Source organism: Salmo salar, chromosome ssa14 (genome assembly GCF_905237065.1).
Source record: "Salmo salar chromosome ssa14, Ssal_v3.1, whole genome shotgun sequence".
Lineage (NCBI taxonomy): Eukaryota > Metazoa > Chordata > Actinopteri > Salmoniformes > Salmonidae > Salmo > Salmo salar.
The window spans coordinates 65,514,533-65,527,592 of NC_059455.1; the positions used below are offsets into that span (position 1 = coordinate 65,514,533).

The 13,060-nt window shown below is 41.7% G+C and overlaps 1 protein-coding gene across 3 annotated transcripts in view; it reads right to left on the minus strand.

Annotated features, from left to right (window-relative positions):
• LOC106569929 (collagen alpha-1(XIV) chain) overlaps positions 1 to 13,060 on the minus strand; it is a 91,047-nt gene that overhangs the window by 2,331 nt on the left and 75,656 nt on the right. For all 3 annotated transcript variants that reach the window (XM_014141684.2, XM_014141686.2, XM_014141687.2), the window contains 2 exons: positions 12,349 to 12,426; positions 10,594 to 10,749 (listed from right to left, as the gene is read on the minus strand). In XM_014141684.2, coding sequence (XP_013997159.2) covers positions 10,594 to 10,749; positions 12,349 to 12,426 — 234 coding nt within the window. The remainder of the gene's footprint in view (positions 1 to 10,593; positions 10,750 to 12,348; positions 12,427 to 13,060) is intronic.

A 13,060-nucleotide genomic window follows, 5' to 3' on the forward strand; every position in this document is an offset into this window, starting at 1 on the left:
ATCTTCTTTTTAATTGGCAGAAAGAAGGAAAAACCATAACAAAAACACACGTATACAAAAATAACGCCGATAAACAGTCCTGTAAGGCATATAGCTATACAAGGAACAACTACCCACAAATCCCATAGGAAAAACACCCCTCTTAAATAGGACCTTCAATTAGAAGCAACGAGGAGCAGCTGCTTCCAATTGAAGGTCAACCCCATTAGCTAAACATAGAAATAGAAAGGCTAGAACGAACATAGAAATATACTAACATAGAACATTAACCACAAACCCCAAAACACATAAAACAAACACCCCTCTTACATAAGAACATAGCCCAACAAACCCCGAAACACTCTAAACAAACACCCCCTGCGACGTCCTGACCAAAGTACAATAACAAATAACCCCTTTACTGGTCAGGACGTGACATGATCGACCTCACAGTGGCAGACCATGTGTAACAACACCTGCACAGGATTGGTACATCTAAACATCACACCTGCGGGACAAGTACACGATGGCAGCAACAAGTTACACCAGGAATGCACAATCCCTCCATCAGTGCTCAGAATGTCCGCAATAGGCTGAGAGAGGATGGATTGAGGGCTTGTAGGCCTGTTGTAAGGCAGGTCCTCACCAGACATCACCGGCAACAACGTCGCCTATGGGCACAAACCCACCGTCACTGGACCAGACAGGACTGGCAAAAAGTGCTCTTCACTGACGAGTCGCGGTTTTGTCTCACCAGGGGTGCCTTGGTGGAATAGTGGGGTAACATCTCACAACAAGAACTGGCAAATCTGGTGCAGTCTATGAGGAGGAGATGCACTGCAGTACTTAATGCAGCTGGTGGCCACACCAGATACTGACTGTTACTTTTGATTTTGACCCCCCCCCCCTTTGTTCAGGGACACATTATTCAATTTCTGTTAGTCACATGTCTGTGGAACTTGTTCAGTTTATGTCTCAGTTGTTGAATCGTGTTATGTTCATACAAATATTTACAAATGTTAAGTTTTCTGCAAATAAACACAGTTGACAGTGAGAGGACGTTTCTTTTTTTGCTGAGTTTAGCTTGTATGCGCTGAAACATAAAAATGCATTTATGGCTAAATTAGTTTTTGTCTCAGGCTCAGGTAGAATGTGTTTCTACAAAGAGAGAGACTTTGAACATCTTTATAGGAAACAAAGCAGTAGTTGTTGTTGACCGAAAAAAACGGGATATTGCAAGGGGGTAGAATCAAGCGACAAGCCTGTCTACCCTCACAACTCCACTACAACCCTTTTTGAATGCTGCTCGCTACCAATACTTTTGTTGGACTTCAGTAAGAGAAAGTAGAGGGACGAGAGAAGGAGAGAGAGGGAGACACACACATACCACAGGTCAGACAGACGAGACAAAATCACATGCTGGTATTACTCACACCGTGGAGTACATGGAGAACACCACCAGCCTTTCTAGCCGTATAGTGTGCTCACCGTACCGTCTTTTCCTCAGAGAAAAGAGTGATAGAGACAGACATCATCGATGGTCTGGGTGTCCATGCACACATGCAATTACAGTTAGGGCGCTACAGATTGTATCCACACTCACAATATCCATTATATTAGATGATGAACCAGCTAAGAAATAAGGCCGAGGGGGTGTGGTATATGGCCAATATGCCACAGCTAAGGGCTGTTCTTACGCACGACAAACGAGGAGTGCCTGGATACAGCCCTTAGCCGTGGTATATTAGCCATATACCACAAACCCCCGAGGTGCCTTATTGCTATTATAAACTGGTTATCAACGTAATTAGAGCAGTAAAAATAAATGTTTTGTCATACCCGTGCTATACGGTCTGATATACCACGGCTGCCAACCAATCAGCATTCAGGGCTCGAACCACCCAGTTTATAATGTTGAATAAATCATGATCAAGATGCAGAATTCTTTTTTTTTTTACTTGGTAAAATGTGGCCATACTTGATGCAATAGCGTGTTCTGTACACAAACATACTGAAATATGACATAAGGCTTTAAAAGTTGATAGACATTTTGTTGGAATAACTATATTTTACATAAATACATGTCACAAGCATTCACAAATATCTATAAGGTCTATATAACTTTAAAAAAGCAAGCTTGTTTGAATTCAATTCCACAAGCTAAGATACTGGGATAATGACATGGTGGCAAAAAAAGATTCTCACATACCATTGTATGAATTCAACACATTGTAAGTCATTGTTTCCAAGCTGAATTCTGCATCTTGGGTGCATTTTGTATTTCAAGGTGCAAAAATGACAACAGGAACTATTGGATTGATAAATAAACCATATGCTCACAGACATCTTACTGTAAAACCATCAGATAATGGAATGTGCCATTTTCTTTTGTGAGCTGTCAAAAACAGAGAATAAAGGACATCCACTCATTTATTTTAATGAGGTTCAGTCCTAAGGTTAATCAAGTGAGTCTCAACTGATTTGAATTCGAAGTCTATTAAGTATAAAGTAAATCAGAAAACAAATGCCAATTACTTAAATATATCTCAGTATGGGCATCCAAATTAAATTTAGGTAACTGGTAAGTTAGTACTACAATAGAGTAGATGATTCTGAGAACTTTCCTTTCAAGATAGGTCATGTTTCGGGTTGAATATTTTCCTGGTATTTTACAAATGTTCCATCGTGAGAATAAATACATTTTCTCCCGAGTAACCCGGTATTTCCCACCAAAACTGTAAGTGTCATTCTAAAGCATTATAAAGCATATAAATACGTCTGAATTTGATTAGAGTGTTGATCAGCATGAACATTCAAGCCTGATGGTACCTGAGCCTGATGAGCCATACATTAAATACATGTTATGAACCCAAGCCCCAAAAAGCCCAAATGACAGTGCCATTATCAAATCAAATTGTATTTGTCACATACACATGGTTAGCAGATGTTAATGCGAGTGTAGCGAAATGCTTGTGCATCTAGTTCTGACAGTGCAGTAATATCTAACAAGTAATATAACAATTCCCCAACAACTACCTAATACACACAAATCTCAAATTATGTCAATTAGCCTATCAGAAGCTTCTAAAGCCATGACATCATTTTCTGGAATTTTCCAAGCTGTTTAAAGGCACAGTCAACTTAGTGTATGTAAACTTCTGACCCACTGGAATTGTGATACAGTGAATTATAAGTTGTAAACAATTGTTAGAAAAATTACTTGTGTCATGCACAAAGTAGATGTCCTAACCGACTTGCCAAAACTATAGTTTGTTAACAAGAAATTTGTGGAGTGGCTGAAAAACGAGTTTTAATGACTACAACCTAAGTGCATGTAAACTTCCGACTTCAACTGTACATTTGATATGAGTAATGTAAGATATAAACATTATTAAAGTGTCATTATTTAGAGTGGCATTGTATAAAGTGACTAGTGATCCATTTATTAAAGTGGCCAGTGATTGGGTCTCCATGTAGACAGCAGCCTCTCTGAGTTAGTCATTGCTGTTTAGCAGTCTGATGGCCTTGGGATAGAAGCTGTTTTTCAGTCTCAGGGTCCCAGCTTTGATACACCTGTACTGACCTCGCCTTCTGGATGGTAGCGGTGTGAACAGGCAGTGGCTCGGATGGTTGATGTCGTTGATTATCTTTTTGGCCTTCCTGTGACATCGGGTGCTGTAGGTGTCATGGAGGACAGGTAGTTTGCCCCCAGTGATGCGTTGTGCAGACCGTACCACCCTCTGGAGAGCATTGCGGTTGAGGGTGGTGCAGTTGTGATACAGCCTGACAGGATGCTCTCGATTGTGCATCTGTAAAAGTTTGTCAGGGTTTTGGGCGACAAGCCAAATATCTTCAGCCTCCTGAGGTTGAAGAGGCGCTGTTGAGCCTTCTTCACTACACTGTCTGTGTGGGTGGACCATTTCAGTTGGTCTGTGATGTGTACGCTGAGGAACTTAAAACTTTCCACCTTCTCCACTGCTGTCCCTTCGATGTGGATAGGGGGGTGCTCCCTTTGCTGTTTCCTGAAGTCCACGATCATCTCCTTTGTTTTGTTGACGTTGAGTGAGAGGTTGTTTTCCTGACACCGCACTCCGAGTGCCCTCACCTCCTCCCTGTAGGCTGTCTCGTCGTTGTTGGTAATCAAGCCCACTACTGTTGTGTCGTCTGAAAACTTGATGATTGAGTTGGAGGCCTGGGGGCGGCCCGTCAGAAAGTCTAGGACCCAATTGCACAGGGCGGGGTTGAGATCCAGGGCCTCCAGCTTGATGATCAGCTTGGAGGGTACTATGGTGTTGAATGCTGAGCTGAGGTCAATGAACAGCATTCTTACATAGGTATTCTTTTGGTCCAGATGGGATAGGGCAGTGTGCAGTGTGATTGCGATTGCGTCGTCTGTGAACCTATTGGGGCGGTAAGCAAACTGAAGTGAGTCTAGGGTGGCCGGTAAGGTGGAGGTGATATGATCCTTGACTAGTCTCTCAAAGCACTTCATGATGACAGTAGTGAGTGCTATAGGGCAGTAGTCATTTAGTTCAGTTATCTTTGCCTTCTTGGGTACAGGAACAATGGTAGCCATCTTGAAGCATGTGGGGACAACAGACTGGGATAGGGAGCGATTGAATATGTCCGTAAACACACCAGCCAGCTGGTCTGCGCATGCTCTGAGGACGCGGCTAGGGATGCCGTCTAGGCCAGCAGCCTTGCGAGGGTTAACACGTTTAAATGTTTTACTCACATCAGCCACAGAGGAGAGGGGGAGTCGTAGTCCTTGGCACTGTATTATCCTAAAAAAATATATATTATAACATAACTCAAAAGAAAGGAGTTTGCATTTTGGCGCAGTCCAGGCAGTGCTGAGAGGGATATTTTGGCCTGCTCTTTGTTCGGGGAGCCGCGACGGTGGCACTATATTATCCTCAAAGTGGGCAAAGAAGGTGTTTAGTGTTTCTGGAAGTGTAACGTCGGTGTCTGTGACGTGGCTGGTTTTCTTTTTGTAGTCCCTGATATCCTGTAGACCCTGCCACATACGGCTCGTGTCTGAGCCGTTGAATTGCGACTCTACCTTGTCTCTGTACTGGCATTTCACTTGTTTGATTGCCTTGCGGAGGGAATAACTACACTATTTATATTCAGTCATATTCCCATTATCCAATACATACAGTGCATTCGGAAAGTATTTCCACATTTTGTTATGTTACAGCCTTTTTTCCTCTTCAATCTACACACAATAACAGGTTTTTAGACATTTTTGCAACAAAAAAAAACATATTTACATAAGTATTCAGACCCTTTGCTATGAGACTCAAAATTGAAGGGCCTTGGTCAGGGAGGTGACCAAGAACCCAATGGTCCCTCTGACAGAGCTCCAGAGTTCCTCTGTGGAGAAACTTCCAGAAGGACAACCATTTCTGCAGCACTCCACCAATCAGACCTTTATGGTAGAGTGGCCAGATGGCAGCCACTCCTCAGTAAAAGGCACATGACAGCTCGCTTGAAGTTTGCCAAAAGGCATCTAAAGGTCTCTCAGACCATGAGAAACAAGATTCTCTGGTCTGATGAAACCAAGATTGAACTCTTTGGCCTGAATGCCAGGCGTCACGTCTGGAGGAAACCTGGCACCATCCCTTCGGTGAAGCATGGTGGTGGCAGCATCATGCTGTGGGGATGTTTTTCAGTGGCAGGGGCTGGGAGACTAGTTAGATCATTGATGAAAACCTGCTCCAGAGTGCTCAGGACCTCAGACTGGAGCGAAGGTTCAACTTCCAACAGGACAATGAGCCTAAGCACACAGCCACGTCTCTGAAAGTCCAGAGCACGGACTTGAACCCAATCAAACATCTCTGGAGACCTGAAAATAGATGCTCCCCATCCAACCTGACAGAGCTTGAGAGGCTCTGCAAAGAAGAATGGAAGAAACTCCCCAAATAACACAACTGACTAGGTTTCCCAGTGCCAAGCTTGTAGCGTCATACCCAAGAAGACTTGAGGCAGCCAAAGAAGCTTCAACAAAGTACTGAGTAAAGTGTCTGAATACTTATGTAAATGTGATACTTAATTAATTGTTTTGCAAAAAAAAAAAATCTGTTTTTGCTTTGTCATATTGGGGTATTGTGTGTAGATTTATGAGGGGAAAAAAACGATTTAATCCATTTTAGAATAATACAGTAATGTAACAAAAAAAGTCAAGGGGTCTGAATCCTTTCCAAATGCACTGATATATTGTATTTTATTTAACCTTTATTTAACTAGGCAAGTCAGTTAAGAACTAACTCTTATTTACAATGACAGCCTACCCCGGCCTAACCCGGCTATGATATACAGTAGACTACTGCACATTATGCACGACAGAAAAATATAAAAGCCCATAGATGTAGCTAGCTATAGGCTATGCTCTCTTGGGGAAATAAATGTAACTTGCTCTTTCTGAGTGTGTATTGTATTGTAATATACTGAATTACACACATCGTTCAAACCATGGTAAGCAGAAGAGAACATGCGATTCTGGTGTGAAACATGAGGCCTACAAAGTTACAAGTATAGGCTAGCAAATTTGATTTTAATTTTGAAATATAAATCAAATCAAATGCTATTTGTCACATGCGCCGAATACAACAGGTGTAGTAGACCTTACAGTGAAATGCTTACGTACAAGCCCTTAACCGACAATGCAGTTTTAAGAATAATATATATATATATATTTTTTGTATAATTAGTAGATTGACAAATTTATAGCGTCAGAGGAAGGCCCAAAAAATTGTCAAAGACTCCAGTCACCCAAGTCATAGTGTTGTCTCTGCTACCACACAGCAAGCGGTAGCAGAGTCTAGGACCTGAAGGCTCCTTAGCAGCTTCTACCCCCAAGACATAAGACTGCTGAACAATTCATCAAATGGCCACCCGGAATATTTACATTGACCCCCCCAGACGAGCTTCAATGCCATACAACTCTCCTTCCGTGGCCTCCAACTGCTCTTTAACTCAAGTAAAACTAAATACATGCTATTCAATCGATCACTGCCCGCACCTGCTCGCCCGTCCAGCATCACTACTCTGGACGGCTCTGACTTAGAATACGTGGACAACTACAAATATCTGGGTGTCTGGTTAGACTGTAAACTCTCCTTCCAGACTCACATTAAGCATCTCCAATCCAAAATTAAATCTAGATTCGGCTTCCTATATCGCAACAAAGCATCCTTCACTCATGCTGCCAAACATACCCTCGTAGAACTGACCATCCTACCGATCCAATCGACTTCGGTGATGTCATCTATAAAATAGCCTCCAACACTCTACTCAACATATTGGATGCAGTCTATCACAGTGCCATCCGTTTTGTCACCAAAGTCCCATACACTACCCACCATTGCGACCTGTACGCTCTTGTTGGATGGCCCTCGCTTCATACTCATCGCCAAACCCACTGGCTACAGGTTATCTAGAAGTCTCTGCTAGGTAAAGCCCCGCCTTATCTCAGCTCACTGGTCACCATCGCAGCACCCACTCGTAGCACACGCTCCAGCAGGTATATCTCACTGGTCACCCCCAAAGCCAATTCCTCCTTTGGTCATCTTTCCTTCCAGTTCTCTGCTGCCAATGACTGGAACGAACTGCAAAAATCTCTGAAGCTGGAGACTCATATCTCCCTCACAAGCTTTAAGCACCAGCTGTCAGAGCAGCTCACAGATCACTGCACCTGTACATAGCCCATCTGTAAACAGCCCATCTATCTACCTCATCCCCATACTGTATTTATTTATTTATCTTGCTCCTTTGCACCCCAGTATCTCTACTTGCACATTCATCTTCTGCACATCTACCATTCCAGTGTTTAATTGCTATATTGTAATTACTTCGCCACCATGGCCTATTTATTGCTTTAACGTACCTCATTTGCACTCACTGTATATAGACGTTTTGTTTTCTTTTGTTCTACTGTATTATTGACTGTATGTTTTGTTTATTCCATGTGTAACTCTGTGTTGTTGTATGTGTCTAACTGCTATGCTTTATCTTGGCCAGGTCGCAGTTGCAAATGAGAACTTGTTCTCAACTAGCCTACCTTGTTAAATAAAGGTGAAATAAATAGTTGGTTAAGGGCTTGTAAGTAAGCATTTCACGATAAGGTCTACACTTGTTGTATGTGCATGTGACAAATACAATTTTATTTGATATATCTTTCATAATATTTCCCCTAATGTTATTAGCCTACATACTCTTTCTCACTCTATTTTTGCTTCATTCCTTCCTCGCTTTCAACAGTTAACTTTTTTAGGATAGATGGCAGCATTCGGAATATTGGATGAAAAGCGTGCCCAAAGTAAACTGCCTGCTACTCAGGCATATGCATGTAATTGGTAGATTTGGATAGAAAACACTCTTAAGTTTCCAAAACTGTTAACATAATGTCTGTGAGTATAACAGAACTGATATGGCAGGCGAAAACCTGAGGAAAATCCATCCAGGAAGTGCCATTATTTTGAAATGGCTGTTTTTCCAATGAAAGCCTATCCACCATTTAAAGGGATAGGACCCAGATTCCATTCCCTATGGCTTCCACTAGTTGTGAACAGTCTTTAGACATTGTTTCAGGCTTTTATTCTGAAAAATGACCACACTGAGTGAGTGGACCCTGGGATGTCCCCAGAGCTGGTTACTGCAAACGGCCTTTCTTGTTTTTCTTTTATATTGACGACGCTATTGTCCGGTTGAAATATTATCGATTATTTAGGCTAAAAACAACCTGAGGATTGATTATAAACATCGTTTGACATGTTTCTACGAACTTTACGGATACTATTTGGAATTTTCGTCTGCCCGTTGTGACCGTATTTGAGCCATTGGATTACTGAACAAAACATGCCAACAAAATGGAGGTTTTTGGATATAAAGAGGGACTTTATCAAACAAAACAAACATTTATTGTGTAACTGGAGTCTTGTGAGTGCAACCATACGAAGATCATCAAAGGTAAGTGATTAATTTTATTGCAATTTCTGACTTTCGTGACTAATCTACTTGGCTGCTAACTGTTTGTAATGTTTTGTGTGCTGAGCGCTGTCCTCAGATAATCGCATGGTTTGCTTTCGCCGTAAAGCCTTTTTGAAATCTGACACGGCGTCTGGATTAACAACAAGTTAAGCTTTATTTTGATGTATTGCACTTGTGATTTCATGAAAGTTAAATATTTATAGTAATTTAATTTGAATTTGGGGCTCTGCAATTTCACTGGAAGTTGTCGAGATGATCCATATGAAGATAAATGAAAAACGTTTCGTTGTCATAATCTTTATCATTCTAATGTCATCCTTGAATAATATAGGACTAGAATTAGATGCAGAAGGCTAAATAACTGCTATAGCCTACCACCATCGCGTGTTCGCTCTTTTTTCAAACTACCTGTGAGTTCTATCGGCTGGAGGTATTTATCATTTAGCAAAAAAGAGCTTGCGCCCCTCTTCGAATAGTCTATTGGTATAAGAAATGCTAAAAAAGTTATGTCCAGCAAGCTATTTAGTCTAGCTTTTCATGCATGGGACTCCAAGAGCTAAGGAGCATTTATTAAGGAGAAGTCAGCGAAGCACAGGTGCTTGCGTACTGCGCAAGAGACAGAGGCTATAAGTTAGAAGCTTATTATGCATAACCCATCACTAATTAGCTAAATATAAGGCTAATACTGCATTGAATTTATTACCTGAAAGAGGTAGGCTAGAACATCTATATATAGGGCTATATATCAAATCTAGAAGAGAATTATCTATTTTGTATGCAATTTGAATGGAATTGATGGAGAGAGAGAGACCGCATGAGAGACTGCTTGCACGTGTTCTGATTTAAAGCAAAGATATTCGAGTGATAGGCTTTTTTTTCTGCAGCTGCAAAAAATAAATACAAATCTTTACAATTACAAAACAAGGTGACACCCGAAAGCCAGATGGAGATGGGTAAATTAGAGGCACATTCGGTCTTTATATTACTGTAGCATAGGCTATGCTGCAGCAAATGTAGGCCTACCTGTCTCACGAAAAAAAGTGACCAGTTCCATTTTACACCATGCTGTTCATACAAATAATTTACAGTTTTCTCGCAGTTATTTATCCCGGGAAAAAGGAGTGATTTTGGGAGGTAACCGGGTTCCCGCCATTCAACCCTAGTCATGTTGTCTTAGCTTCACCTTGAAATACAGTGAGTGTGGATAACGGTGTGATTCTGGTCAACCCCCTGACGGATTTAACCCAATGAGAGCTCTTTGCTCAGGTCTCCCTGTCAAAGAGCTTCTGTTGGATTAAATTAGTTAGTGATTGACAGGGTATGATACAATACATCAGATATATAAAAAAAGCCAGATTCAGTCCGAACCCTTTGACATATTCTCTGATTACAAACTCTCAGCCTTGCTCAAGACTTTAGGGTTTTTAAAGCATTCTCAGAGAGTGTATTCCCAGGTAAGCGTTATCTACCCAACAACATGATGGGAATGACAATGGAATTCTCTATATATGGCAAAAACAATTAGATCTAATGTATTGGACTTTTTATTTTATATAATTTTATGTCGCCTTGTTGTGTTTTGGTGTGTTTACAATGGTAGGGGATGACGATTGTCATAATTACCTCCTACGTTGTAGCCCATACAGGAGTTCTGGTCACAGTATCCAGGAGGTCCAGCCGACCCCACTGGTCCAGGGATACCCGGCCGCCCAGGAGTTCCAGGGTTCCCCGGCCGACCAGATGGACCCTGGCTACCTGTCCGGCCCTGACCCGTTGGTCCTGGAGGAAAGACAAATGTGGTGAGGAGAAGGTGGAGAAAGGGAGGAGTGTGTTTTAATACAACAAATACATTTTCAATTAACAATGAAGGTTTTAACTTTGAGCTACATTCCGAATGTCACGTCCTGACCATAGTAAGATGTTATATTCTATGGTAGAGTAGGTCAGTGCGTGACAGGGGGTGTTTTGTGTTTTTTCAATGTTTTCTATTTCTATGTTGTTTTTTGGGATGATCTCCAATTAGAGGCAGCTGGTCCTCGTTGTCTCTAATTGGAGATCATACTTAAGTAGGGTTTTTTTCCCACCTGTGTTTGTGGGTAGTTGTATTCTGTTTAGTCTATGTACCTGACAGAACTGTGAGCTGATCGTTTTCGCTTTTGTTATTTTCTTTAGTGTTCTGTGTTAAAATAAATTTCATCATGAGCACTCAATACGCTGCACTTTGGTCCCCTCTCTACGACAGTCGTTACACCGAAGTGAAATCATCAAGTGAAATGTTAAGGCAAACCTTTGAAACATGATGGCATTATTATTGTCTTCATTGTGACTAAGAACACTGCATATTGAGGTAGAATTCACCAAGTTAAAGGGGTAGTTCACCCAAATTACAAATTGATTTCCTTACCCATTTGTGGCGCAAATCCCAAACAAGTCACGGGACCGATATTAGCATCATGTCCAAATCATACGAAAGTATCTAAAATGTATTATAAAGCTCAACAAAGTAATTTAGATGTTTTGAAGATAATGTGCGAAAAATGCTAATATCGGTCCCATGACCTGAATGCGATTTGTGCCGCAAATGATAAAACATTAGCATGTGGAAACAGTGCCAGGGAAACTAAAGCAAAGTATGGATTGCTGTCATATCTTATCCATAGACTGCTTACAGGGTAAGGGAACCAATATATCATTTTATAATTTGGGTGAACTATCCCTTTAAATCTAGTAGTGTGCTTTAAAATAGAATCCATGATTAGGCCACTGATTGGCCAGACTTCCTCACCTCTCCACAAAAGGAAGATAATCAGCACATTTATCATTACCCAGCGGTCAGTACCAATAAGCATAAGCTTTTGCGTCTTTTCATCAGACCCAAAATACTATTATTACTGAGCTGTCTCCATCAGGAAATGCTATGAATATCCTTTTTCAAATATCCTTGGGGGCACTCATCTCCCGCATGCCAGATTCTGAAGTGTTCTCTCAGAGTTCTCCCTGTGGCCCAACCTGGCAACTGCTTCAGGATTTCAATCAACACACTGTATCAGCTAGACTACAATCAATACAGGAGTCAATAGCTATGCCCTCTAATAAGGTTTCATTAAACCAGTAAGGGCAGCTTAATGAATAACAACCAAAGTAAATTAAATAAAACTCAAGCTACCCTCTCCATTTCATATTTTATCCTTGAATCAAGACGGGAGCGCTTAATCAAAAACATATTGGGTGACTTCCTATTTTGTAATCCACCTGCTCAACAGATGTTGATTTCCTCTGCAGAGGCTCGGTAGCAAAGGAAGTCCCTGGAGGAAAATTGAAGTTGGAACTGTGCAGTTGTTTTTTGGGGGGGGGTTCAGCGGGCATTGTTTTGGTTACCTGGGGGTCCAACAGGGCCTCTGGGACCCTGGACTCCTGCGCCTGGGCTTCCCTTGTCGCCCTTCTCTCCTGACAAACCTGGACAGACAGAGACCAAGGGGGGACACACTTTGACAAAATGCAGAGAAGTGGGCATGCTTATCTCCTTTCCGTATTATATCACCATCAGCACTAAAAGTGTCATGAACAATATTGTAGATCTACCTGTGTAATCATTTTATTCTGATTATATTAGTGTCACACCCTTATCTGTTTCACCTGTCTTTGTGCTTGTCTCCACCCCCTCCAGGTGTCACCCATCTTCCCCATTATCCCCTGTGTATTTATACCTGTGTCCTCTGTTTGTTTGTTGTCAGTTCGTTTTGTTTCATGAAACCTACCAGCGTTTGTTCCCCTGCTCCTGACTGTGCTTGCTCCTGTTTTCTAGTCCTTCCCGGTTTTGACCGTTCTGCCTGCCCTGACCCTGCCTGTCATTCTATACCTTGCCCCACCTCCCTGGATAAATGTTTTTTTGTTATTGAAAAAAAATGTTACCCCTTTTTCATGGTATCCAATTGGTAGTTACAGTCTTGTCCCATTGCTGCAACTCCCATACGGACTCAGGAGAGGCGAAGGTCGAGAGCCGTGCATCCTCCCAAACACAACCCAACTGCTTCTTGACACAATTCCCGCTTAACCTGTTAGCCAGCCGCACCAATGTACACCTGGCAAC